Source organism: Hipposideros armiger, unplaced genomic scaffold (assembly GCF_001890085.2).
Source record: "Hipposideros armiger isolate ML-2016 unplaced genomic scaffold, ASM189008v1 scaffold_454, whole genome shotgun sequence".
NCBI classification, from domain to species: Eukaryota; Metazoa; Chordata; class Mammalia; order Chiroptera; family Hipposideridae; genus Hipposideros; species Hipposideros armiger.
The window spans coordinates 359906-387015 of record NW_017731804.1 but is presented as its reverse complement, the minus strand read 5'-3'; the positions used below and the strand labels follow the sequence as shown (position 1 = coordinate 387015).

General features: G+C 44.9%; 2 protein-coding genes across 2 annotated transcripts in view; one reads left to right on the top strand and one right to left on the bottom strand.

Moving 5' to 3' along the window:
• Positions 1-620: 620 nt before the first annotated feature.
• On the bottom strand, positions 621-14963 carry ARV1 (ARV1 fatty acid homeostasis modulator). The gene is made up of 6 exons (XM_019665840.1): positions 14718-14963; positions 8332-8451; positions 6694-6847; positions 3911-4135; positions 3024-3170; positions 621-1127 (listed from the first exon to the last, which is right to left on the bottom strand). Exons 1-5 carry the CDS (start codon positions 14925-14927, stop codon positions 3028-3030), a joined length of 852 nt encoding a protein of 283 aa, XP_019521385.1. The 5' UTR covers positions 14928-14963; the 3' UTR covers positions 621-1127; positions 3024-3027.
• Positions 14964-15123: 160 nt separating this feature from the next.
• Positions 15124-27110, top strand: part of TTC13 (tetratricopeptide repeat domain 13) — a 79695-nt gene continuing 67708 nt past the window's right edge. Inside the window, exon 1 of the mRNA XM_019665832.1 lies at positions 15124-15476. Coding sequence (XP_019521377.1) covers positions 15200-15476 — 277 coding nt within the window. The 5' untranslated portion in view covers positions 15124-15199. The remainder of the gene's footprint in view (positions 15477-27110) is intronic.

Sequence of the window (27110 nt, the reverse complement as noted above, 5' to 3'; positions counted from 1 at the left end):
AAAGATATAAACACTCCAAGGAATGAAACATAGATCTTTTACTATGTGTGAATCATGAATTCGTGTTCCTTTTAACTAAAAATGCTTAGCTGAAGTGGTCTGTAATGTATAAACCTTCACGTTTTGCAATATCGGTCCTTGTGGCAACAACCCTTGTGTGTGTTTCTGTGTGTGTCTGTGGGATTTGCATGTGGGTTAGTGTTTCCTGTGTGTGTGGGGAGGGGTCTGTGGGGTCGTGGGGCTGGGTTTTAAATTCTATAACCATTGATTTCTTTTTCAGGAAATATATCCAAACCTTTGCTTCATTTTACTCACAGGAGCGAGGAGCTGGGTTGTATTTTTTGTCTTCTCTTTTACAGATGCAGCTGGTCATGCCACAAACAGTAAAGAATAAAACTGTGGATAATAAAGGAAGTAACTAGAATGGTCCGCTCTGCTGAAAGCAGGTCAGCAGGTACTCACTAGGGCAGGCCCCGCACGACGGGGGCACAGAGCAACCTCAGGTGTGGTCTCTCTTGGCACCAAACTTCCCAGTGTGGGCAGTCAGGCATAAATGAACACGTGGACTTTTAATATAAGACATGGACAAGTATAAAACATGAAATAACAAAGGAGGATAATGGTTTGCAAATGGCTGTTAAAAACAGGTGACCTTATTTTCCTCACCAGAAATCATAATGGATAACGTGATAAGTAGAAGCACTTGTGAAAGTGGGGGGCACAGTATCTGGACAGTCTCAGAAGACCCAGGACATGTGACTGCTGTGGTGTTGGGCGCTGGGCACTGGGTGCTAGGCTCTGGGCACTGGGCAGTAGGCTCTGGGCGCTGGGCAGTAGGCTCTGGGCGCTGGGCAGTAGGCTCTGGGTGCTGGGTGCTGGGCGCTGGGCAGTAGGCTCTGGGTGCTGGGTGCTGGGCAGTAGGCTCTGGGTGCTGGATGTTGGGTGCTGGGCAGTAGTCTCTGGGTGCTGGATGCTGGGTGCTGGGCAGTAGGCTCTGGGTGCTGGATGCTGGGTGCTGGGAAGTAGGCGCTGGGTGCTGGGCAGTAGGCTCTGGGCGCTGGGTGCTGGATGCTGGGCGCTGGGCAGTAGGCTCTGGGTGCTGGCCCGGTGGACAGCATGAGATATATCTGAAATGAGGAGAAGACTAGTAGAGAATTGGGCAGGAACGAGCCTGCAGAGAAGAAACGAGGACTGGATTATGGAAGGCCACACAGAAGCTTAGAGAAAACTAAAAGACATCCCTCAGGAAGACTCAAGACTCCCGTGTCAGCAATAAGAAACCAGGAAAATGTGGTACCATGGCAGAGACGGTGCTCTGCAAAGACACACGACGTGGCACCGCTGTGGGCTGAAGGCCAGTGAGGACATAGTTTCAAACTTTTAAGCTGGAGACAACGGGCTGGGGTCTGAGTGGAAAGAAGGTGAGGGACATTTGCAGAGACGAGCTGTCAGGAAAGGGTTCTGGTTTGCTGGGTAGAGAAGGAGTTCAGTTTTGAGGTCATGGCAGGGCTGTCCCGCCAGCATCTCGGAGGCAGTGGAAGGGCACGAGTGACCCAGCAGAGGTGTTAGATGTGGAAGGAATATGTGCTGGGGAGGCTCAGGTTGAGGCTGTGCAAAGCCAAGGGCGTGCACAGCGAGAGAGACCAGAGGAGCTGAGGGCAGCACCCGGGACAGACAGGCGTTGTGAAGAGAAAGCCCCGACGGAGAGCGGCCTGGCAGCCTGCAGGGGCTGGGAGCCGGCAGCTTCTGAGAGGGGCCGCTGGAAAAGACCTGGCAACCATGTCCCCCTGACGTTTAGGAGTGCAGCGCCAGGAGACCGGAAGTGATTTAGAAAAGGAAAAGGTAGAGAAGAAACGTGCCTAGACCAATTGTTGTAGAATAAAGTATGTGTGTTGGCAGGACAGTGAGGGCCACGAAGGAGCCACATCTGAGGACCTGGGAAGGAAGAGGGCTCACTGTGCGTGGGGAGATGCGTCTCAGGGGAGGTGGAGACTTCCGGCCTCATCTACAGGGACTGTGTGACAACCGAGGAAGGAGTGGCAGGGATGTTGCCCCAGCTTTCTGTCACAGGGTCGGGGACACAGCCCTGTCCTGCTTCTGCGCTCTCCTAACCCCCCAGCCCAGGACCCCCCATCCTAACACTGCACGGGGGCACCGGCCGAGGTCCAGATCTGACTGCGACCAGAGGGAGGAGGAGGCCTGCAGGCCGGGACGCCCGGAGAGGAAGCTGAGACGGCTCTGAGACAGCACGAGGGAGCGAGGACGGGGACACACAGCCGAAGAAGTCCGAGATGAAGGCGGAAGCTCGGCTCTCGGCAAAGCGAGAGCAGACGCGGGAGTGAGGGGCGTGGGGAAGAGTCCAGACTGACGGCGCTCTGGCCATCTGCTGGGAGGTTCACTAGTCACAGGACAAAGAGGTCGGGCTGCGGCTCTACACACGCAGGGACAGCCTGCGCGAGCAGCACCCCCATGATTTATGGCGCAGCAGATGGTGAGACTCACCCTGAGAACGCATGCTCCATATGAGGGCAAGAAGCTGGTGGGGTTCAGGCGACTAACGGAGAAAAACTCAGCAGCTGCCTACAGGCTGCAGGCGTGGTTTAGAGACGCAAGGTAGATCAGAAGCAGAAATTAGAGGTCACGGGACTAGACGAAAAAGGCAGCACAAGCAGGGATGGCGGAAGGGAGCAGAATGGCTGGAAAGGGTAGCACGGTTGTCAGTGGGACACATTTCAGAGCCTGAGATCTTAGGAGTGAGTGAGTGGGCATGGAGATGTCAGAGAAATTGTGAGACTAGGGCCCTCGATGCAACAAAAAACAGATGTTGATGTCACTGAGGATGACAAGAGAACAAAAGTGAAGGAGCCCTGGAGACATGTACTAACGTCCAGGAGGGAGACAGAGGGGACCTACAGGCAATGGGTGCCAGGGGGTGGGTACGTAAAGGCCCTAATTACTGTCAGTGGCCTCTAACTGGAGAAGGAGACCTGTCTGGACGCAGGAACACTGAAGTGCTTCTGTACCTCTTCAGAAGTCTTGAGACATGTAGATGGCACAGTCACTCCCCACGTCCCAGTCCATCCTTTGGAGGAAGTAGACCACGGTGCTTTCCAGCAGCAAGCCACTCAAGATGGCCAGAAAGGAGACCTTTCGGCAGGTGTTCAGGGTCACTGCAGAAGAAGAGGTAAGGTCCTCAGAGTTTACTTACATGCTGCTGTAATTATCAAATGACATGTAAATTATGGGGTAGTCGGAATGGAATTGTTTTGTGAAGCTGTTTTTAGAAAATCTCTATTTGTTCCTATTAATCTATGCTGTTACTGTCTCCCACTTTTCTAACTGCAAACCTTTTGAGAGAACCAAAGTATCTGTGTATAACAAAAACACTCCTGAAGTCAAGACATAGATTTCCATTGATATTGAAGGGAAAATAAAAAAGAGCAGAAAAAAATTGATACTCTTGGCTTTACAGTTGGCAAGATGATAAGCATTATGACAAAAAGTATCAGGTAACAGCATTTAAAATAGCACTTGTCACAACGTGTGGGAAAACGAGGACACACAGGGTGGCCTGTCCTTCCTGGGTACGGTAGGAAGGGTCCTGGCTTGACCACTGCCTGACCATAGCTATGTGGACCACTCATTCATAAGTGGAGTTGAGTGGCTGCCCTGCTAACCCCTCAGGATAGAGATAACGCATGTGAAAGCATTTTGAAAACTAAATATCAATAGTACCATGTGGTCACACTGAACAAATACTGAATATCTGCTATATATAAGGCACTAGGGCAATGTTAGGCCTTGTCATTAGTCTCTGAAGATTTCTAGTGTTTAACAGGTTATCTAGAAATAACGCCATAAGCTTCTATATGGGTCGACAGCTGAGAAGATGGAATGAGACACAGCATACCTCGGATTGCCTGGAAGTTGGACGTGAGGACGAACACCTTGATGAGCCGCAGGCACAGCGGCGTGTAGTCGTGTTCCCAAATGACAGCTGGGATCAGCAACAGCTTCCCGTAGCTCGACAACAGCAATGCTTTCAGCAGCAAGATGAAGTTGGGCTTTTTCTTTTCTGTGATGGGTCGTTCTACCCACAGGAAGGTAAAAATGCCAATAAAAAAGGCAGCTTGTTCTGAGGAGGAAATGGAAGACAAAAATATGAATGTCCCTATCCAAACCATATTCCCCTGAAAACAAATAAACCACATCCCAAAATACAGGTCATCAGCTGACTTCATCAAGAAACACTTTATAAAGATCAAATTTTCTTTTTTTCCTTCCTCTTTTTTTCTTTCTCTCTCAAATAAACCGCTGCCTTTTATGGCAAATCTTGCTGGTATGGTTTCAGAAATATATTTCAACAATTCTTTCATGAAGTATTTCATCATCCACTAGAACTGTAATCATCCATTTTCTGAAGTTCCTTCTTGGAAGTAAGACTCTTAAAACGTCTTTGGTGCTGGAGATCTCCACAGAGAGAATACAGAACAGAGGCTTTTCAGTCTGGGAGATGGGGCCCATCCTAACAGCTATACAAGAAGATGTTTCTCTTTGTTCATTCTTCCACTATCTATTGAGTGCCAATTATCTGCAGGGTTGGGAATACCTAAATAAAAAATTTCCCTTATTGATTTTAACAAGCTGAGTGCAACTCCTCATCCCCCCAAGTAGTCAGTCAGTCATTCACGACCAGAAGAGGCAAAGGTCCCACTGGTGTCCCACGTCAGAATGGAGCCAGGGCGTGCTGTTCCCACTAACTAGGAATTGAACATCTCTCTTCACTGCGTTATTATTTTTATTAAGAGGTTAGTCCTCTGATTACCCAGCTGCACATGTTTTGAGTGGCCTGTCCCATAAGCTGTGTTGTTTCGGTTTCTGTAGAGTGAGGTTTTTTCTGGAACACATATATCATCACATTATAGGAGAAACATCTGTATTCTTCCGAAAATGTTTAATAACTGAATATAGTCAAACTAAAGAGGTTCCAAATAGAGGCGAGTAGAATCCATAATGTAGAATGGTTAGCCTACATGAAATTTGATATATTCTTCAGGGGACACGTGTTATCTCCCTTCAAAATGACAGAAGGGCTTGTCAATGGCAAGCATTTGTTCTCACAGGACGCTCTTATAGCCTGAGGTTTAGACAAACAGTAAAATTGGAGACACTAAAAAGGCTGGACTACCATGCGGGACGCCAGCGAGAAGGGCTTCTTGCACTGGCGGAGATAACCTCCACACCCTCCTACTCAGAACGTGGGAGGGGTAGGAAACTGCACCAGCCCCGGGCTCTGCAGCTTCCCACGTGGCAGGTGCCAGGCAGTCCCCCCCTGAGGGCCTGCGCCCATCAGGTGGGTTCAGTGGGAGCTGCCGCCTGCCCACCCACCAAGTGCAGGCCGCAGTGGGGACACAAGGGATGGGGGCCCGAGACCTTCCTGGCCTCGTGCTGACGCTCCCCCGCTGTGCGGCTCCTGGGAAATCACTGGTCCTTCCTACAGCTGTACACAGGGCAGAGCTCCCAGCCTACCCACCAAAGAGGATGGTGGTGACAAGTGAGCTGATAATACCATAAAAGCAGTGCTTGAATGATAAAATGCTATATTTATATGAGATATTTTTATAAGCTGTTTTAGGGGTTTGTAACCTAATTATGGATTAGATTAAGACACACAAAAAACTAACAATAGAAATTTCTGATTGAGTATCAAAATATCTACTATAGAGTAGGTCCTACAAGAATTCCAAACTATTTGAGAACAAGCTTGTTTTGTTTCTTTTTTAAATTATGGACATAAAGCAGTTTATCTTTAGAAATTTGAAAAGCCTTTGCTTTATAGTTTAAAATTATATTAGGTTCTAGTTCTTGGCTTAGGGGATGTGTTCAAAGATATTTTTAATATTATTCTGTACATTTGGGAATTCTCAGCATATACATGAATTTTAAAACCACAGGACTGGATGAGAGGAGTTGGGGCAGATAGAGAAGAGGACAAAAGAGGACATACAGGGCAGAAATATGCCACTGGAGCGGACTGGAAACTTAATACTACTAACATAATGTCCCATTATAACCAAAGAATTTGAGAACCAGAGAAGTATGGAAACAAGTAAGTAATAAAAGTCACAAAAATTAATTCAACACAATTCTGACCTAAGTCACACCTTCAAATACTGAAGACAGGCAATTCCTGAACTTAAGGAATTTGGGGGAGTAGCCAGCGTCCCTGACAGCAGTCAGAGAAGCAATACGTGTCCCCGTTAAATACATCATGTTGGTACAAGGACATTAGCATAATACATTGGCTAATGTCTAGCAATTATAATCTGTTTTGATAAAGATGGGACCTCGGTCATCTTCAGATTGGATAATTAAAACTTCCGTTTAAGAATTTTATCAACAATATTATGTCTCAAAATAGTTTATGAAACTCTCTAATCTGATAATATCCATTAGATGGATAAGACCCTCTAATCTAATCTGATGGTATTTCCATACCATACTTGTAGTAACAAAAAAGTAACAAAACAGATAATTTAGACAAACTCTTCTAGCAGGTTAGTGGTAGAGCTGAAAATTTTGGCTCAATTCCTATACAAACTAGCTCCTCTTACCAACCATCAAGACCACGTGTCTTACACCACAAGAGTGAGTACGGTTTAGCTGAGATCAGAAAGCATGGCTTGTTCCTACCTAACGAAGCAATTGCAAACAGTCTATAGAAATCCCACTCCTTGGCGTATCGGATGAAGTCATCAGGGTCGGGGTTCTGGGTCGAGTCTTGGAGCTGCCACCATCTCAGGTATGCTTCACAAAGCAAACAAAACATGCAGAGCTTTCCATGAAGCTGGTGGTCAGAGAAACAGTGCCATTCAGTTAGGTAACAACTACGTATTGTCCTTACAATCAACAGGCACATATTAGACATAGGAGGGATGTAGTTTGTACTATCCACACAAACAAGCACAGAATTTACGTGACTCATGGACAGGTGGAAGTAGCAGTAAGAGAACAGATTTAATCTGAAGAGTCCATGATAAGAAACTATTAGTCTGAACAGGAATTTTTTAAAAATGCCCCTAGGCTAGATGAGTTATAAATAATACATTGAAAGACAGCAAGTAAAAGGTGTAAATCAGTTAGAAATTCTAGAGTCTGAAATTTTGGCAAAACAGAAAATACCAGGTAACAAGAACTGGCTTTTTGCTAATGTTTCCCCTACGGTTTGAATTTTATTGATACAAAGTGGGAACCACAAAGCCAGTGCAGTCCAGGGATGGGTATCATATGGGCTTCTGAGCCCCTGCAGTTGCACACTGGGGCTCCTGCTGGTGTGAACCCCCTGGGGACTTTTCAGAAACACTGAGGCCTGAATGCATCCCCAGAGTCTGATTTAATTGGTTTTGTTTGAGGCTTTGACATGGAAGGATTAACTCCCTCTCTCCCAGGCAAGATTTGAGAATCAATGCTCTAGCAATTTAAAAACTGCACTGGATCTCTAACTTCAGGGAGGGAGCACAGGGATAGATAAATTGCATGGTTATTGTCCATGTTGGCTCAAAGTTAGGGTTGCCAGATTTAGCAAGTAAAAATATAGGACACCCAGTTAAATATGAGTTTCAGATAAACAACAAAAAATTTTTTTGTATACATGTGTTTCATGTAATATTTAGGACATATACTAAAAAAAATTATTTGTTGGTCACCTGAATTTCTAATTTAACTGGGTGTCCTGTGTTTTCTGTCAACCTGACCCAAATTATTAAAGAGTTGACAATCCAATACACTAAGTGTGTATTCTGAAAAACCCACCGTTACAAGTTAGGACTTTTTGGATTATGCTCAATGTTGTCATTCACGTCAGAAATTCCCTCAAGAGCAAAGGATAACATGCAATGAATTTGTTTTTAAATATTTTTATTTTAATGTTTGCTTCTTTTGGGTGTAATTCTCTCCTTACATGGATATAATTAACTTTATTCTGTTAAAAGTAATTGATGTCTGTTTCAAAAGGTAACCTACTAAAAGGTGGCGACCCAGGTTCTGTTCTGTCGGTTTCCTACCAGTGACCACATTCCTAAATAGTCACTAAACATTGTGCACTTAAAAAAAAAAAATCAATGCCTGCTATTTCTAGAAACTTGCATACATTGTCAAGATGAAAGACCCACCCTCATTAGAATTTTTAAAAAATAATGTTCTTTAATTCTGTTCAAAATTATTATTTTAAAATGCAAAAACATCAAGTAAAATTAGAAAATTATTATTCTTTTAAAATGCAAATACATCATCAAACAAAATTAGAAAATAAAAAAAATTATCACAACTTACGTTTATTTCAGTATTGAAAAGAATATGTCTGTAGGCCTGGGCTTTGCACAAAATAGCATTAATCAAGATTATAACAGGATCATACTCGACATATTTGTCTACAGGTTTCTGGCAAGATTTCTGAAATAATGCAAGATAATATTAGCACAAGCAAATTCATACATTGTGAAATCTTAAAGGGTTTCAAAACAAACAGCAGAGTCTATTTTGGATTTGTATAGTAATAAGGCCATATCAGCACTTATTTAAATAAACTCCCATTCAGATATAGACTGTTCATCTATACAACACCTGATTTTAGAAACGACTAAATATAATCTTCTAGGCTAGAAATGTTAATATTTTAATCTCATATTTAAGAATCTGAAACATATTTGATTTAAAATCTGATTTTAGGCAGAAAAGTATTCCAGAAAATTCTTTTAATTTGTAGGCATTGTAGTAAATTTCTAGTGTACTTTCATTGAAAAATTGTTGCCTGTTGGCTCGATGGCCCCCAGCTTTGTGGTCCTTAAAACATGATGTGGAGAAAAGGGTTCAGAAAAGTAACCCTGTACCCAGAGCTTCTGAGAGCACAAAGCGGTAACGAATATGGCAGTGCCAACAATCCAGGGGTGGGAGACACTGACAGAAGCCTGTTTTTTCCTCTAAAACATTGAGGATATGGGAAGAAAATGGTCCTTCTCTGTTCCAGTCGAGAGACACTGGAGAGTGCCGGGCTGTGTGTAAGGAGCTGGCTTGTGCAGCCTGGTTCTAGGCTACCCAAACCAAGGCTCCCTGGGCTCTCAGCAACTCCTATTAAGTGTTTTTTATTTTTTGGACACAAGTAATTACAATGTTATCAAATCCCAACACCATTAGAACATGTAAAATGTAGCTGTACAAGAGCAAGCTCATTAGAAATGGGACACTTGAAACAGTGTTAGTTACAAAGTTGCATCACTGTGTAAACTAGTGGCTATAATTCAGACACAAAACATTTTGAAATTTCCAGAGAATGAAAGAAATAGAAGTGATGGATAGGTAAACATTCTAGGATGGGTTTTAATTTAAACATCGAAGTGTAGAAGAAACAAGAAGTGCACCCAAGAGCACTAACCCTGCACCCCAAATGGAAGGAAACTTCAGATTCACTTCCACTTTACAGAATTTCCCCACCTCATTCATGTCATTCCAAGAAATGGCTATGTTTGTCCAGTCATCAAGTGAACCAATGAAGGGACATGTGCCAGTGCCTCAAATTTAAACCCACTTAATAATAAAACTGAGGCAGAAGAGGTTCGTAATTCCGCAGCCTTTTTGCTGAGCAAAGAGTAAGCCCATGTGTCTAAACAGAAGCCACAGAACCAGAAATTCTACGTTCATGACAAAGAGCTGTTTTCTATGGGGTTGTTGGAAAAGTCATGATGCATTTTTGCAATGAAAAACATAGAAAAAATATGTCATGACTTTTCCGACAACCCAACAGATCCCGTTGCTGAGCTCCCCGTACGGAGACTACCTCCTCTCTTCAGAGGAACAAGAGTGGAAGACCAGAAATGAATGCTACATGCTACTTCATTTCAAAATGAAACCGTGGGCTGCTCATCTCTCTCTGTCCTTTAAAAGCTCTTTAAAACCCATCTTCAGACATCATCACAAGTCTTAGATGGGATCTGGGATTTTAAGGAAGTAGGCAGAAATCAGCAGCAGGAGGTGCAGCAGTCACTTGTCTGACAAACATTTTGGAGTGGCTGGTACATCCCTAACCACGGCTCTCTACTTGGCCATCTCTATGGACCAGGCACTTCCCAGGTGTAAGATGAGACCTACGTCTCTATCCTTAGGGACCTCACAGCTTACAACGGATGGCAAATAAATGTGCCACTGTAGGTGCTACCATGGGATAAGCCCAGGGTGACATGAGCCCAGACAGAAGAGGCAGCTTCTGGTATCATGTGACAGGCTCTGTGCTGTGCCTGTCTCCCCTTCTTAGCATCCTGAGGATTTCATAAACATTGCGAGTTCATTAACTAGTCTGCTGGTTCCCTCCCTAACAGTTTAGGCCTAATGTTTCCTTGTCCTGTCTCTATTATTTGCCTTTCCCTGAGTGCTTCCTTCACCTTGAATGTAAGGGGTAAAACCATACACAGACAAAACAAACAGATGTAGAACATCCTATTGGGAGATAGCTAAATTTAGTACTTTTTTCTTTTACCTCGGCAAAACTGCTCTAATCCACATCATTTACTACTTAACAGGCAGTATCCTGAAGGATAAACTTGTCCTCTAATTGCTACAGCACAGGGAACAAGTGCGTCCTGGGGACGCAAACGCTTCCACCACCTCTATCTTAACACGATATGATTTACTTGATGCTGCCGTGTTCTCCAGCTCCCCAGTGAATCACATCTCTTTCAGAATATAAACTGGCTAATTTTTTTCTTGAATATTCTTGCTGCTTCTTCCTTCCCATCATCTCTAGGACGACCCCCTTCCCCATTCATTCTCAAATCTGTTTAATTTTAGCTCCATAATAAGCAAATACTTATCTTAAAAGTGGACCCCACTAGAATTTAAGCTCAGGGCCAGGGCTGTGTCTTATTCTTGTTTGAACCCAGCATCCAGAGGTGGAAGCTGGATACTGTAGCTAAATGGAGCTGACACTTATGAGAATCTCAAAGGAGTATTGTTTTGTTTTGTTATCATAATGACTTTATCAAATATCTGAGCACTTAAAATAGGCCAGGCACTATAGGATATTAAAAGCACTGTATCTTCAAGTATAATTATAATAAACTGTGAAATGCTGAAACAGAGGGGATGGCTAAAGAGACATGCTTCCAGTGGATGGAGGAAAGTTAGGGAAACGCAGAAAGGCAAGCTGGGAGGAACGGCAACAGTGAAACAGGAACAGCACAGGGAAGGGAGATCAGGATGAACAGTGCAGGCAGGAGATCAGGCCAGCTCCACACACGGAGGGAAGAGACCCAAGTGCATATGAGTTACTGGCCGTAAGACCGCTTAGAAACTGGATGCTTTTTTCCCAACAAATAGCCTAATGTCTAAAAACTTTTTACTTTTTAATCTCAGGACTTGGAGAGCCTTTAAAACATTAATTATTTTATGGTATAATTTTTGAGTCTAGCATCAACTAATGATTTTTCCCTGAGTTACGCTATTATGCCTATTAATATGCATTAGCATGATAAAATCAAGGACATTACATACTCCATCTCATTAGGAAATGACTATGTACAATAATGAATCCATAATGTACTGTACCACCATTCAATATTCCAAATATAACTCTAAAATCTGTCTCCTGAGTGAAAGAGTGCAATGTTTGAAGGGGGAAGTGGGGGAGGGTGTAGCTGTTTACCTAAACAGCTATCCAATAATTATTTTGTCTTTCCATAAATAAAGCTATAGAGAAGCTGATCATTAGGAATGGGATTTTGTTGTTGTTAGCTTAATGCTGATAATTAAGGAAAAAAAGATTATTTTATATTATTAATGATTACTAACTAAAGTGCATAGACTAGCTTTTCTTCGGACAAAAGACTATATTCAGTGTTATGTGGCTGTCATCTTTCAGATGGATCATTTAATTGGACCAGTCCAAAAGTCATTTAAACCACATATAACGTACTGTTCTCTCCCTCGTACTAGGATTGCCAAGGACATGATCATCTAAAAAACTAGAAATGGTCATTCATTCAACAAATATTTACTGAGTACGTACTATGTGTCAGGCATTGTCCTGGGTGACCCAGCTACATTAATGAGTACAATATACATAATCTCTGTCCTTGTGTAGCTTACATTCCAGTGGGAGGAGACAGACCACAAATAATACATACGTCAATTCTACAGAACCTTAGAAGATGACAGGTGCTATGGAGAAAGAGCAGGGAAGGGTGATAAGGTGTACCAGACTGGGAAGGGGGAGCATCATTTAGTAGGGTGGTCAGAGTAGGGGTGGTCGAAGAGGGTGAGGAAATCAGCCAAGGAGAAAGGAGACGCCTGAGAGAAAAGTGTTCCAGGCGGAGCGCACAGGCCCTGAGGAAGGAACTTGCCGGTTTAAGAAACACTGGGGGGCCAGTGGGGCAGCCGTGGAAGGAGGACTGGAGAGAGTAGCTGGAGCTGGGAGAAGGCCTTCTAAGGCAGAGCAAGGATTCCAACCTGAATTCCAGGGAGACAGAAAAACTGGAAGATTTGCCCAAGGAACGGTGTCATCTAACTTACATTTTAAAAGCATCAGTCTGGCTGCTGTGTGAAGAGGCTGAAGAGGTGCAAGGCTGACACAGGGAATCAGTTTAGAGTTATGCTAATATTCCAGGTGCGACGTGATGGTGATATATACCATCATCGTGGGGGTAGAGGTCGTGGAACTGGGATGTAATTTGAAGGGAGAGCTAACAGGATTTGCTGAGCAACTAAAGAAAGAATGTGAGAGAAAGACAAAACTCAAGGATGACTCCAAGGTTTCCTTGGTCTTAAGAACTAAAATGGTAGAGTTTCCATTAACTGTGCAAGTTTGAGATGACTATTGAAATCCAAGTGGAGAAGTCCAGTAGGCAGTTAGATGTTTGGGCCTGGAGTCTAAGGAAGAGGTTCAGGTTGAAGTATACCACAATGTGGGAACTGCCAAAATTTAGATAGAACCTAAGGCCATGAGTCAGAATGGCTCCTCAAAGGCGAGTGTGTAGACAGAGGCCCAAGAACCAAGCTGGGGATTAGGAGGTAAGGGAGGTGAGGCAGAATCAGAAAGGGTGAGAGAAAATAGCCAGTTAGCTAAGGAGAAAACTAGAAGGGCATGGTGTCCTGGCAAGTGCACAAGGGGTTTCCAGGAAGAGGATGTAATGAGGTCAAATCCTGTGGCTGGTTAACTGAGAATGGGCTAGCCAAGTGCAAGTCAGCGGTGATCTTAACAAGAACAGCTTCTAGTGAAATGGTGGGTGGAAAGAAAGTCTGAAGTAGATTCAAGAGAAACTAGGAGAGAAAATAAACATATAAGCACAAATATCTCTTAAAGGATTTCTGCGGTCAAAGGGAGGAGAAAAAGAGCATGAGCTAAAGGAGGAAGTGGGGTCAAGCATATTTTTTTAATGGAGGAAATAATAGTGCTTATGTTGGTGGGAGTGATGCAGCAGGGAGCACAAGGGTACTGTTTCAGGGATGTCCTTAAGTAAGTGGAAGAGGACGGCATCCAGTGCAAGGGGGAGGCATTGCTTTAGACAGGTATTCCAACAGTTCATCCACAGTGATGGAACGGAAGACAGAGCAGATGGACAACGAATGCTAGTACTACTGGGTTTATGCGGTTGCAAAGCTTGTGGAAGTTCTGTTTTCTTAGCAAAGCAGGAGAGGATATATGGGAATCTTGAGGAGAAGGAATGTGATGATTGTTCAGAACAATTGAGTGTGAATGGCTAGTGAAACATAAGGTGATCGCCAGATGGCATCAACGGCCCACGAGGTTAGTGGTTATGAATTTACGGCATGTTTCCCCAGCAATGTACAGCTGCAAGAGTGTGGGGACAGATCAGGGTTGAAATTTTGCCATGTGAAGGAAACCCTTTGAGAAAGGAACAGAAATTGAGGGTGTATGCACCAGTGATTATACTAGTTGACAATAGATTAAATAGGTACATGTGCACACTTTGTCAACTCCCTTTTATATTCCTACGGGTCATGTTTTTCTAATTTATGAGAAAATCATCAGATCAGAAATGGGATAAAAATGTATTGACTACCTGTTATGTGACAGGTTCTTTGCTAGTGCCCTCAAAAGAACCTCCAAATTTATGACATTTTAAACAAGATCATTCTCTATAAATAGACTGAACATCTTGAAAGCAGAATTTTTACTTCCTCATTTTTGGTTTTCATATTCCAACATCTAGCATAGTGCTTTCTACACCACACTGTACAGTCAATAACCACAAAGGATGAAACCTGAAAAAAAAAAAGTATTTCAGGAGAATTTAATATGGCTTATGGAATGTAAGGATTGTAACACTTATCTATCAAAGGGAGGCTACCTAAGAATGAAATAGCTTTGGTGTGAACCCAAAACTCAACATAATCCGATCTTTAAATTTCTCTGCACAACACCTACATCTGTCTCCACCCGAGGATCCGTTTGCTGGGTTAGGTCTCACCCGCAAACATGACCCATATGAACAAAGCAGTGTACGGTAGTGAGTTCTCTATCACTGTTGGTATTCACGCAAAGGTTTGACAGACCTCAGACAGGTATGTCAAGCATCGGACTGAACACTGTAGTAGAGGACCCTTAAACTCGATTTTCGTCACCCTAAAGTGCTGCTACAGATTCCACTGTCTCTCAAATCTCGCCGCGCCATTTTCTTTCCAAGGACACCCCACACCTGACAACTCACGCAGATGGTTATCTTCAGAACGCCGTGGTTATAGTCTCGGTACAACTCCTTGGCCTCCTGGTTGCATTCGATGCACCTGTATTGACAGGAGGCCGAGACAGCCGTGGCAGTGGGAGTCGCCGTCACTCCCTCGGTGCTCCCCTTGCCCGCTGTCTCCCCCTCCGGAGTCCCATTGCCCCGCGGTAGCCCACCCCGCCCACCAGTGCCCATCTCCACGCCAAGGCGGCCCAGAACTTCCGATCCAGTGGCGGGGAAGACGTCAGACGCCGAAACGGAAAGCCTGCGCGGCACGGTGCCTGCTGGGATTTGTAGTCCCTGCACCAGAAAGGGGCCCCGAGGCTGGCCCAGCCGGGACTACAACTCCTAGCAGGCAATGCCACCCTCCTCCCGCCCCCTTCCCACGGCCCACCTGCCCGCCGCGGGTGAGGGCTGGGAGGCTGGTGCGCGCGGCGAGGGCCGCCGCACATGCGCCTTGAGGGAAGATGGCACCTGCCCGCTGCTACTACTGCTGCTGCTGTTGCTGCTGCTGGGGAGGCGCTGTGGCCGCCGCGAGCGCCGCGCGGCACGTCCTGGTGTTGCTGCTGCTGGGGGTCCTGTGCGCCGGGCCGCTCCCGGGCGTCCTGGCCACCGAGCACTATACGCCGCTGTCCCTGCTGAAGCAGGAGCTGCAGCACCGGCAGCAGCAGGAGGCCCCGGCAGGCGGCGGCTGCAGCCCGCAGTCTGGGGACTGGGGGGACCAGTACTCGGCCGAGTGCGGCGGTGAGTGGGAGGCAGCGGGCGGGCGTCCGGGTTGCCGCGGGGCCGGAGAAGCCGTGGGGGCTGCGAGCCCCGGGGCCGAAGTGCCGGCCGCCCGGGCCTCTCCGACGCCGCCGTGGCGTGTGTTCCTGCGCGAGCCGGCTCTGGGAGGTGTCACGCCGGGGCCGCTTCCCGCCGCTCGCCCCCTCGCCGCTGCGCGCCCTCGTCCCCTAGCCGCCTTGGAGAGGGAGGTGAATAGAGAAAAGAGCTGACCCCGGGGCGCTAACTACTGTTCAGTGGGTGGCCGAGGAAATGGCAGGTGGCCGGGGCAGCCCCGTTCCCACTCCGTTCCCGCGGTTGCCGTGGGAGCGCGGGAGGGACCGACGGACGCAGGAGGACGCGGGCCCAGCGGCGGGGCCGCGCTCGGAGCCGCGACGCCTGGCCGGTGCAGGCCTGGAAATCAGGTTTCCTGACTTCCCGGGCTGACGTCTTGTATTAAACAGTCTCTGAAAATTCGATCCCTGGAAGAAAGAAGGGAACAAAAGAGCAAGCCCGTTTTATCTGCTCGTTGACATCTTGCTTCCAGTTGTTAAAGATTGACCTATGATCCGTCAGGTGTCTCCCAGAGGGTGAAAAGGGCCTGTGTGTGTCAGCTGTGTGCGCTTGGGAACTAGGCCGGCTCATTCATTCATTGAGATGGGACGCTATTGGCCTCAGTTTAGTAAGTCATGGCAGATGACTTACTAAAGGAGCAAAATACATGTGTAGGTTTTTTATTTTGAAGTGCTGTAATGGGTCTTTTCACCCTTCAGTCCCCTCCACTTCCCTTTCCTTTCCCCCTTTCGCTGTGTGAGGTCCCTTCCTTCCTTTCAAAAGGTCTGGGCCCACCTAACGCAACTTTCATGAGGTGACTTTTATGGCCTGGCAGCAGCGTTCTTTCGCATCCTGTACCTGGGAAGACAATAAGTATTTTTTGGGTTGAGATGAGATGTCAAGATTAGCACGCTCTGATTTCCTTTTAGCACAATCTGACTTCCTTGAGGAAGTCTCACGCACTGAGGGGTATGTGACTTTGCATAGCAGGCCTTGGCTAGTAACAGCGTAAATAACACGTCCAGCTTGCATAGTGGAAAAGAAATGGCTCTTACCTCTGTCACTTTCTGTGACTCCCAACAAGTTAATTGCCTGTCTTTGCAAAATTGCCTCCTCTGTAAATCGAAGACACTATTACTTAATTACAGGGTTTTATTTTCTTCACTCGAGTGCTGTGAGGAAAATGAGAAATAGCTAGCGTGTCTGGAGTGCTTGCTGTTGGAAGGGCTTGAGGGCAATTTGCCTCTTAGTCTCAGAACACCAGAAACGGCCTCATTGCATGGCCTTCCCTTTCGTCAGATGAGCAAACGGAGGAACAGTGAAATCATCCCTTTCCTGCGGTCCCACAGCTGTGAAGGGAGGAGCCCAGGTGGTTAGGCTCCAGATAAAGCTTTGTCTTAAACACTAAGTGGTAGTAGTAGGAAAACACACCTGTAGTACTTACTAGTACTCCTTGTGTAAGTCTCCAGTTCCTCTTTCCTCCTACAGTCATGTGATGCTCACTGGTGAAAGGAGACCCAGATTCTAGGCAACGGAAGGTACCAATCAGTTTATATTATGAAATCAATTGGTGTTATTGATCTAGGTGGCTATTTCACATCTGGCTGTTCCCCTTAGCTTACTGGCCGCAGCATGTGACCGTGTGGCAGAGACTCTGGAATGCCTCTCATTCTCCCTCCTTTATCCTAGACAAGTAGGAGGAACCTCTGAACCCTGCCCCAGCTCCTCTCTGTCCTGAGAAGGACAGATGTAGGAACAAATTCAGGATTTACAACTGATCATGCTGCAGCCTGAGGGGTTCATACACTGTATCCAGAGCCCCCAAGTGATCAGCACAAGGGTCTGGATAAGTGGCAGGATCCACAACTAATCAGTTCTTCAGAATCAGACAGACCTGACCTCACCAACTATTGATCATGTCATTGTCACATGCTGGCCTGTCCAGCCCCAGGCCTATCCATATCAAGCCAGTCCCTATAGAAAGGGCAGACACAGCAGCCCAGCCTCTTTTCAGAAGCCTTCCCACAACTTTCGGATTCAAATGGATGAGTTGATGCCAGCCTGGGTCAAAAGCTGCACACCTGCTGGTGAGCTGTCTGTGCATTCTCTTAAGACGGAACCCCAGTGATTGTAGGGCCAAAGACAAAGGCTGGTGGGAGCCCATCGCTCTGCAGTGGCGGGCCGCGCGGTGTGGACCACCATCCTGTGGCGTCCAGGCCCAGTGAGCAGCTGATGTCCAGCTGCCGAGACAAACATGGATGACCCCCAGTGCTATAGTCTTAGCCTGAGCATTACTGTCCCCAGGCCCCTTCTACTTGGTCTCCTCCAGCACATTTTTACATGTCACTTTTTATTTGAAAAGCATGTATAAGCACAAACTTCTGACTGTCTCTGTTTTCCTGTGGTGGAAAGAACCTTTTACTCTTTTAAAAAATGAAAATTAATGTACATATTTTTCAAATAAAAATAAATTTGTCTTGTTACCTTTGCCTTGTTTTTAGTTTGGAATTGTGGGAAGAAATAATGAACAGAAGATTTCCCCAATTCTTTCACTCAGTTGTAAACACTATGTACATTCTTATTTAATCCTTCTGACACTGAATAGGTACTGTTTTTATCTCCATTTTATCTGAGGTGAAACTGAGAGAAGTTAGGCGAGGTTACACAGTAAACAGTAGAGTCAGAATTTGAACTTGGCCTTATCTCCTCAGTAATATTTGCATAGTATACTATCTTACTAATATTAATGATAAAGTCCTATACCCTTAAGCATGTTAGTTGAAGGTTATGTTCTTAAATAACGTCTAGAATTTTATATTTACATATGTGCAAGGATGCTTCACTGGACCTAATATTTTGACGCCAAGAGCCAGAATGGATCTGTTCTTTCTCAGAAAAGTGATTTGTGTGCCTACTAGATGCCACACAAGTGTCCTGCACCCTGGGGACACAGCACAGCTGGCTGAGCTCCTGGAGAGGAGCCTGTGCTCTGCGGGGAAGAAGGTGTGCAGCAGGCGTCGTGATAAATGCCTTGAAGGGTGAAGAGCAATGTGGGGACCCTACTGTGGGAGGTGGCCAGTGAAGGCCCCTGGTCAGGTGACCTGGATAGAGTGAGGTTTGGAGAGATTTTAGCGATGTCTTCATGCAACACCCTGATGTTACAGAGCTCATAAAGTGTGGATAAGTTATAACTTGTCCATTGATTTAAGAATTCAGGTTCTCTTCTCTGCTCTTCCTGTCAAGCTAAGCTGCACTTTATTCAAACGTGGCATTCGTCTGTATTAAACATCTTTGTGTTCTTACAAATCACCTAAGATGTATTTTAGGAGCTCAAACATGCATTTCTAGTCATTTCAAAACTTTTGTTTCTACTTTGAAAATGTGGTGACAAGAACAGTGAATTTATGTGATTTTTTTTTTCTTTTTACTGCCTTCTTGAGACTTTTTGTCCATTCCTAAGTGAGGTAGCCTTGTACTTGGTGTCTTAATGGTGGTTTTCAAATAACCACCTTCTAACTGGTGACTGTGCTGAATGCCTCAGTCAAGTTCAATGAGGAATTTACAACATGAAGTAATTTTCTTGAGTCTGTTGAAATGAATAGTCCCAGATTTGAGTTTATTTTACCTTAGTTCTTTGTGGAGAAAAGAGCATTAGTGTGTCTGATTTGGGAGTTAACTGCCAGAAAAATAAGGAAGTAGCTGTCAGCCTGGCTCTCTGTTTGACTAAGGCAGTAAAACTCCAAGGTGGTGAGTGTACGTGATATGTTCTTAGTGAGGACTCAGTAGTTGAGACACCCCAAATCGGCCTCCCTGCTCTCTGTGCTGACGTCATTGCTGGGCCTCAGAGGTGAGAAGAATCAGGGGAGGGACATTTTAATAACGAGAGCGATTTCCCTTTTTGTTCTGGCTATGAGGAAGTGAAGAACCAAATTTTATGCTCCGTCATGGCCAAGTGTGCTTACTCTTTCTGTTGGTATATTTGCTCAATCCTTTTGTGCTGTGGCCCTGATTTTCTGATTGTTGTCATGTACAGTTTTGTCACACCCCTCTTCTGACCTTCTTTAAGGCACCCACGAGAACGTTAATCAGTGTAGCGTGGCTAGCAGAGACCCAGGCTCAGGGTGACGGACAGCTTCCTGCGTCGTTCCCTCGCCTGCCTGCCCTGGCCACTGGGGCATCGCGGGGAGCCGTCCACCTCTTGCAGAAAGTCCCGGTTGGAGCCGCTCTTCCTGGCGTGAGCCTGAAGAGGTGGTAGCTCAGGGCATTTGCACACCCAGGGGCTCTTCGAGTGGATCTATTGTTAAAAATCACATCTGCCTCTCTGAGGCCCATGCGCTCGTGTTCGTGTTCAGCTGCGGTGAGGAGGGTCCATTTTCTTTCTGCCCCTGGTGAGGGGCAGAAATCTGCCCTACATGGACTGGGACACAGGAAGTGGCAGGGCACTTTCTGTATAAAACCTTTACAGAAAGTCTGCTATGGCACGTAGACACGGTTGACTTCATTGTACTCAATAATGGTACTCAGCTGACCGACCAACTTTGAAAGCTTCCCCTTTTCACAGTGTGATGTTCTAAAGAGGTCATCTTATCTTTTTGTTTGGTTTCATTTCCTTGCAGGTAGATATAGAATTTACAGAAGTAGCAGAACTTTAGGACTTTTCACTGTGCATTACTGCTTTCCCACACTTCCCTTCTGTTATCTTATTACTTTTTATTGAAATAAAAAGGACATATATGCAGAAAAAACATATTATAAGTATATAGCTCCATGGATTTTCACAAACTGAACACCTCGTGTAAGCAGAAGGAACCCCAGATCAATGTGACATCTGTTGTTAAGCTTGCTAAGAACATCTCCTTAACCTGTTAACCCGAGCTCCCTTGGGAAACGCTTGGTGTGGCTTTGTCTCTGGTTCAGGGCCCAACACAGCGGACTTCCTCTGTGTGCGTGGGGCGTGGCATTCCTCAGACACTCGAATCTGGCGTGGGCCTCATGGGCCACCCTCTTCCTCATGAAAGGTCCGTTGGTGTCTCTTGGGACTGCTCCTGCCTGTGTTTGGGATATTTGGAGTGACAGAGTATCCCCTTGTCACCAGTGCTGCCTCATGACTGCCTAGCTGCTTCAGGTTTCCCAGCACACCTGACTTTTGACTGTACATGTGGGTTTAGGAGAAAGTCTTCAGCTCTTAAGAGTACACGCCGCTCTGAGCGTCCGACACGTCCTCAGTCCCGCATCTGGCCCCGGGCTAGGTGAGCGGCCTCCGTGGTCGGGCCGGCTGCCCAGCTTGTGGCCGCGGCACCCTCCATCCTGTTCAGTTCTTGGATGGGAGCTGCTTAACTTGCTTCCACACCTCTTTTTCCATTCCGTGCCGCTGACCAACTCCTTTCTTTTGGTTTTATACATTCTTTACATGTGTTAATACTTCTCTGTGGGCTTTGGTCAGATTACATTCATGCTTCATTAAAAAGCTGTTCTGTCTCTCTCAGGTGGCTTTGCAGATCCTTCTTCTAATGGATTAATTATATGTTGATTTTATAATCTAATTCTCAGTAGGCAGCCTCTATTTTCAGATTGTTTTATGATAACTTAACACATCCCCGGTGCTGATGAATATTATTTTATTAGAATAAAAGAAGTATATAATTGTTCAGAGGGGAATTTTTCCTGTTACTACTTTTCCTGTTATTACATTCTAAGAGAAATTCACCACTGGGCCCATGGAACAATGTATGTACAGTGTCCTGAGCAGTGGTTGTCTTACAAGCGCAGAAACTGGTGAAAGCAAAAAGCACTGCAGGTTGATGGCGGCTGCTTGGCCTTCAGGAAGCTCCTGTAGCCACAGTGATGCTGTCTGCCCTTCCCAGGTTACCCTCCGCCTAGGACTAGAGTGATCAGTAACTATCTCACACCTGGCTCCCAAGTTCTGGCCTGTCCCTGTTCTCAGGTGAACTGGGCACACTGTCTCTTATAACGACCGTGAGATGGTCACGTGATGAGGGCAGCCCGGCAGCTCTTGAATTCCTTATGAAACGTTTTCCTTCAGGGATTGGCCACGTGTTTGCTGTTTGCGAGCTTTCAGTCAGTTTTCCCTTGCAGGCCTGGATCTGTGACAAATGCACGCTACTTTCAATGCCACCTCCTCTAATCCCAAGGAGGGGATGCCCTCCTCTTATGTGATTGAGAAAGAAGCAACCAGAAGAGAACTTGCACGCTCCCCACCCCCCAGCGTCAGCCGCCTCAGCTTTTGCCTTCATCCCTCTCTGCTTGTGGTGGGAGGTACCCCCTTTCTTCTCCCATCAGCGCAGAAATGGCTGTAATAGTGCCACCGCCCTTGAGAAAACAAGCAGTGAAGACAGGGCCTCATCTCTGCTCCCTGCCTTAGCAGCATTCCTGGGATGGTTATGTGCTCTGCCTCCATGCCTCCAGTTCTCGCTTGAACCTACCCCAGTCCGCTCTGTTGGGGAGGAAAAGTTCTCCTCCACCCTTCTAGGTTCCTCTGGCTGGTCTAAGCGTTAAATTGACAGGCAGATTAACAGGAGAAAAACCAAATTTCATTTCATACGTAGGGGCTCCATAAGAATATGAAGTGAGGAGAAAAGGGGCAGGGGCCTGGGACGTCAAAGCGGAGGAAGACAGTTCACAGGGAGATAGGAAGGGCAAACGTTTGTCATGCCATGCAGAGACAAAGGGACACAGAGAGGACTTTGAACAAAGAGAACTTGGTTAAGTTTCTCCCCCAGTTCACTCCATTTGGCTCATACTCTTTGTAGCGATCTCTGGTGATAGCTCCCATCCTTCTACAGGCCCTGCGTCTAAATTCTTTTACCCAATAAAGGGAGCGGTAAGGAAAAACTTCCTTAGTCTTCTGTCTCTCAAAAATAATGAGCCTAAAACAATCCTCATGCCAAAGAGGGGTGGCAAATTTTGCTCCCTTACAGCTCCACCCATCTTCCCTTCTTCATCAGCTGTGTGAGGTTTAGGGGGGAGTAGAGAATCCTGATGGCTTTGCTGTGCCTAAACCGCTTCCTGTGAGGACCCAGCATTGGCAGAGGGAGTGGCGGCAGATGTCCCATGGGCCTCTGTTGATGCAGTGGCCTAGAGCACAGATGTGGCGAGTCTGGGCTCTGCTGTTTCATTCCTTGTGACCTTGAACTTGTTCACTGACACTGAGCTGATTTCCCCATGTGTACACTGAGCTTCAGTAAGGTATGTCCTGCCTAGTTCCGAGGATGGAGGACCAAAAGAAATCATGTTTGTGGGCGCATTTAGCAAGCTGGAGTGCTGTGGAGACCAAAGTAAACTTAAGGAAAGTAGGGGGAGAAATGAACAGGAAAACCCAGCAGTTTTAGCCTGGATGTGTACACTGACACCTAACAGTCATTTTCTGTGACCTGTGGGCCTCATGTTTGTTCCTCACGCTGGCCCGATGAGGGTATGTGGTGGTAGGTAATTTAAAATGAGGAACCCAAGGCTGGGCGACATGGAAGGACTTGCTCAAAGCCAAACAGCTGGCTATGCTTCCGATCTGAGTCTTTATGTCTCCACAGCCTGGCTCTGAACAACCCTATTACTTTGCCTCCAAACTAATTAAATTAGAAGTCAGGGGAAGGGTAGATTTAAATATAAGAGTTGATTCTCTGAAAATACGTGAAGCTTAGACAATTCTCTGGTAAGGCTAATCAAGAAAAATGAGAAGAAACAAATATTTGATTTTAGGAATAAAGGAGTATAATAAAAATAGAAAATAATGATAAAACTTCATAACTTTATGGTAAAGATGTAGAACAATTCAAAGAGATGGCTAGTTCTTTAGGAAAAGGTAAATGACCAAGTCGATTCTCCCTCTGCCTCTGAAATATCTCGTCCCCACCAGGTCAGCTCTTATCTTTCATTCAAGTTAAGCTTCCTCAGCTTTCTGAGAGACCCTACCAACATTCCCTGCTTAATCACCCACCGTAAGTTAATGGTTGTCAAGTTCACATGGGCGGCTCTTGTCTCTGTCTGGAATGCCCCAGCTACGCGCAAGGCAGCTTCCAGTTCAGCATCTGACAAGCCCTTGACTGAATCCCGAAGGTAGCTCTTCCCTCTGAAACCGTTCTTCCTCTAAACTCCCATTTCAATTAATGGCACCAAGCATCTTCTAGCTGCACATACCAGATACTGGTACCTTTCCCGTCTTCCCAGGCCTTTTTTTTTCCTCCAAGCCCTGTCTCTTTTACTTCATATATTTTTTTGGGCTATAACTGTCCATTTCAACCCGGTGGCCTCAGCCTTCATTTGGACGTTTCCCACTTTTTTTTTTTTTTTTTAGCTGAGCCATCCTGCCGCCTGTTGGCAGCTCAGCGGCAGCTCAGCTCAGGCCGGGCATCGAACTGCTGTTGCTCAGAGCTCACACTCTGGAGCGAGCTCTTAACCAACTGAGCCACTCAGCCGGCCCTCCCGCTTTTTAATTGGCCACGGCCTCGCACTTGGCCTCCCTGTCCTTCTCATACAGCTGTCTGTGCTCTTTCATCCTGAGTAAGCCTTCCATGGCTTCTTAGTATTAAAGAAGAAAGAGAATAGATGATACACAACTGGATACTAGAGAAACATGAAGAGGAAATAAGGAAATCGGAAGGAGTTACACAGAACCAACCCAGAATAAATGAGTTAGAAACCGAGCAACAATAGAATTGATACAGAGATCCGAGAGTTGGTTCTTTAAAAAGAAGAAAACAGACAAACCTGGGAAGGCTGTCACTTGAACAGAGCAGATACATCCTGAATGGCGGGATGTATGCAATGGAGGCCATTAGAATGAACACAAAACTAGAAATCTCTGCTAACATGGTTAAAAATAGGAAGCAATAAAGAAATGTCCAGGAAAGATGATGTAGCAGAAAAAGATGAGATTTTGTAATGTGCTTTAAGAATATTTCTGCAGTAATCACCATTAAATTTTACTTGTATGACGTAAACAAGGAGGAAAACAGGCTTTTCTTAATTCCATGGAAATCCTACCATTTAAGTACAGCTTGTTGGGTTATTGTTATAAAATAACTGAAGCCATAGTGAGTTAAATATTTATATATTGAAGAACAGATTTAACCTCCTGTCCCAGATGATGCTAATTACAACTGGAACAAACTATTTCTCTATGGCAGACCTTTCCAAACCAGTGAGAAACACTGATGCCAAAATCTAATACAGTAGAGGGGATGGAGGGAAAGAAAGCTATAGCATAGTTATAAAAATCCTGAGTAAAATATTGGTCAACTGAAGCCAGCAAGCAATTAAAAGGATAATCTGCCTTGAGCAGTTAGCTTGTTCTAGAAGTACAAAAAAGGTTCAACTTTTTAAAAAATTGAATTAATCATCTTAATAGGTCAAAGGAGAAAAGTCGTATGATTATCTTAAAGAAATACTCAAAAGCGCTTGATAAAGCCAGGTTTCCTGATTTGAAATTTTTGTAAAACAAAGGAGAGTCCTTTATATGGTAAAATGCATCAATCTCAGCCTATAGCCATATACAGCAGCTTCCTACTGGGGTTCGTAAATGTTAAATGACAAGGTTTATCATCAGAAACTGTGGAAATCCCGGGTCATTACAGGAGATATTAATGTCAGAGTTAAGCACGAGTGCCTTTCATCACTAGTATCATCGAGCACTTTTTGGAGGTCTGATCCAGTACAGTAAGATGCTAAATGAGTGTAAATATTAAAAAGACCTGGATATAATTATATTTGGTGATAGTTATTCACCGAATAAATGGAGACCTTGACAGAGCTGTTACAGAGCTCAGCCATGTGGGCAGATGAAATATTAAGTGCTAGCCAGTTAGGACAGAGATTTACAGGGCGCTGTGCTTCCGCCTGGACCACGCTCTGGTCCTGCCATCCTCCCAGGACCTTCCCACAGATTCCCCCTCCCTCGTGCGTGGCACAGGCTCCGGAACCAGACTGCCTGGGCTCAGACCCTCCTCCCTGCTTGGCTGGTGTGAGTGAGGCCTTGGCAAATTACTTAGTCTGTCTGCCTCATTTTCCTTTTCTTTAAAATGGAGATTTGAAGGGTGCTGAAATACCGTGACGAGGTTATCAGTATTAGCTGATGTTGTTCTTTAGTCTCAGAAGCTTCACAGAGTAGGGCACTACTTTCCAGGATGCTTGGAGGCGGCTGTGATTTTGCATCTGTGTGTGACTGCTTACTGTTGGTTTCCCCCCTCTGTAAATACAAGGATGGGTCATTTCCAACTTTGACAAACGTTGAGGCTAGGCCAGTGTGTGAGACATAGTAGATGCTCAGCAGTGATAATCAATTGATTATCAACCAGTTGTTAAAAATCACAACTAACCTGATTGTGTAAATTCTATATAAAATTTCACGTGGGTTAATAAAAAACGAGTAAATAGATTAAATTTTATAAAGAAGTCAAGTATTCCTCCCCTCTTTAATCTACAATTTTAATACATTTCCAATAAAAATCACAGGGGGGGATTTTTATCTTTAGGAACCTTAACAACATGACTGAAGTTTATCTGAAGGAAGAATGTTTATCCAAATAGACAAGAAGTTTTTAAGAAAATTGATGAGGCTTTGCTTTACATTGAGATATGGTGTGTTTATTCTAAGACTACAATAATCGAAACAGTGTGACATCAAAGTCAGAACAAACAGATCACATGAGAGATTAGAAAGTCTAGAAACAACAACATGCATATTTATTATAGAGAATTGAAATTTTATTAAAAAGTATCAAAAGTGATATATAATCTCACCAAGTTTAAGTACTGTAGAAGGATTAACCACGTGGGAAAGTGTTGACATTATTTTGTTAAGTAGAAAGAGCACATTCCAAAACAATTCAGTGCCCACAATCTAATGATAAGAGTAGCAAACACGTTTTGAGCACCTTGTTTGTGCCAGAAACTGTACCACTCACTTGACTTATGATTCCTTATTTAAACCTCACAACCACTCCTGTGAAGTAGATGTTCTTCTTGACCCAGTTTTATAAATAAACAAGATTGAGGAGGTAAGTCAGTGGCCAAGAGCTAGTCAGAGTGGCCGAGAGAAGGAATTCAAACCCAGGCTGTCAGATGTCAGAATTATCACTCTAAGTAGAGACACCAAAATTTTCACAATGGTTCTCAAAGCATCATGGTATCCTAAATGGCTTTTATGCTTTGTGATTTTTTTCTGTATTTTCTATAATGAACATGAATTACTATAATTTTTTAAAAGTAAGTGTCCATGTAGAGATTGGACGATCATCTGACAGAGCTATTGCAGAAGGTGAATAAATGTAAATCTCAAAGCTTCCTTTTTTAAAAAGTCTAGAAACATAGTGACCATAATGTCTTGTGAAAGTGGCATTCAAATTGATAAGTGGTGCTGGGATAACAAGCTAAGCATTTGGAAAATAATTAGAAATTCTCTATCTCTTCTGCCAAAATACATTCAGATGACTTAAAAAATGAGCAAAGGATATAAGCAATTTACAAAAGAAGAGATATAAATGGCCAATAAACCAAAAGTTTAATCTTATTAGTACTATTTTCAGAGTGGGAAAAATAAGAGCTGCGGTA

Bases quoted from the DNA above. Each gene is read 5' to 3' on its own strand.
- ARV1 (XM_019665840.1), bottom strand. From the start codon at position 14,927: ATGGGCACTGGTGGGCGGGGTGGGCTACCGCGGGGCAATGGGACTCCG. The intron at 8,452-14,717 runs GTGAGTTGTCAG...GCATTATTTCAG, and splicing joins TTCTGAAGATAACCATCTGC to AAATCTTGCCAGAAACCTGT. The intron at 3,171-3,910 runs GTATGCTGTGTC...CTTCTTCTGCAG, and splicing joins CAACTTCCAGGCAATCCGAG to TGACCCTGAACACCTGCCGA.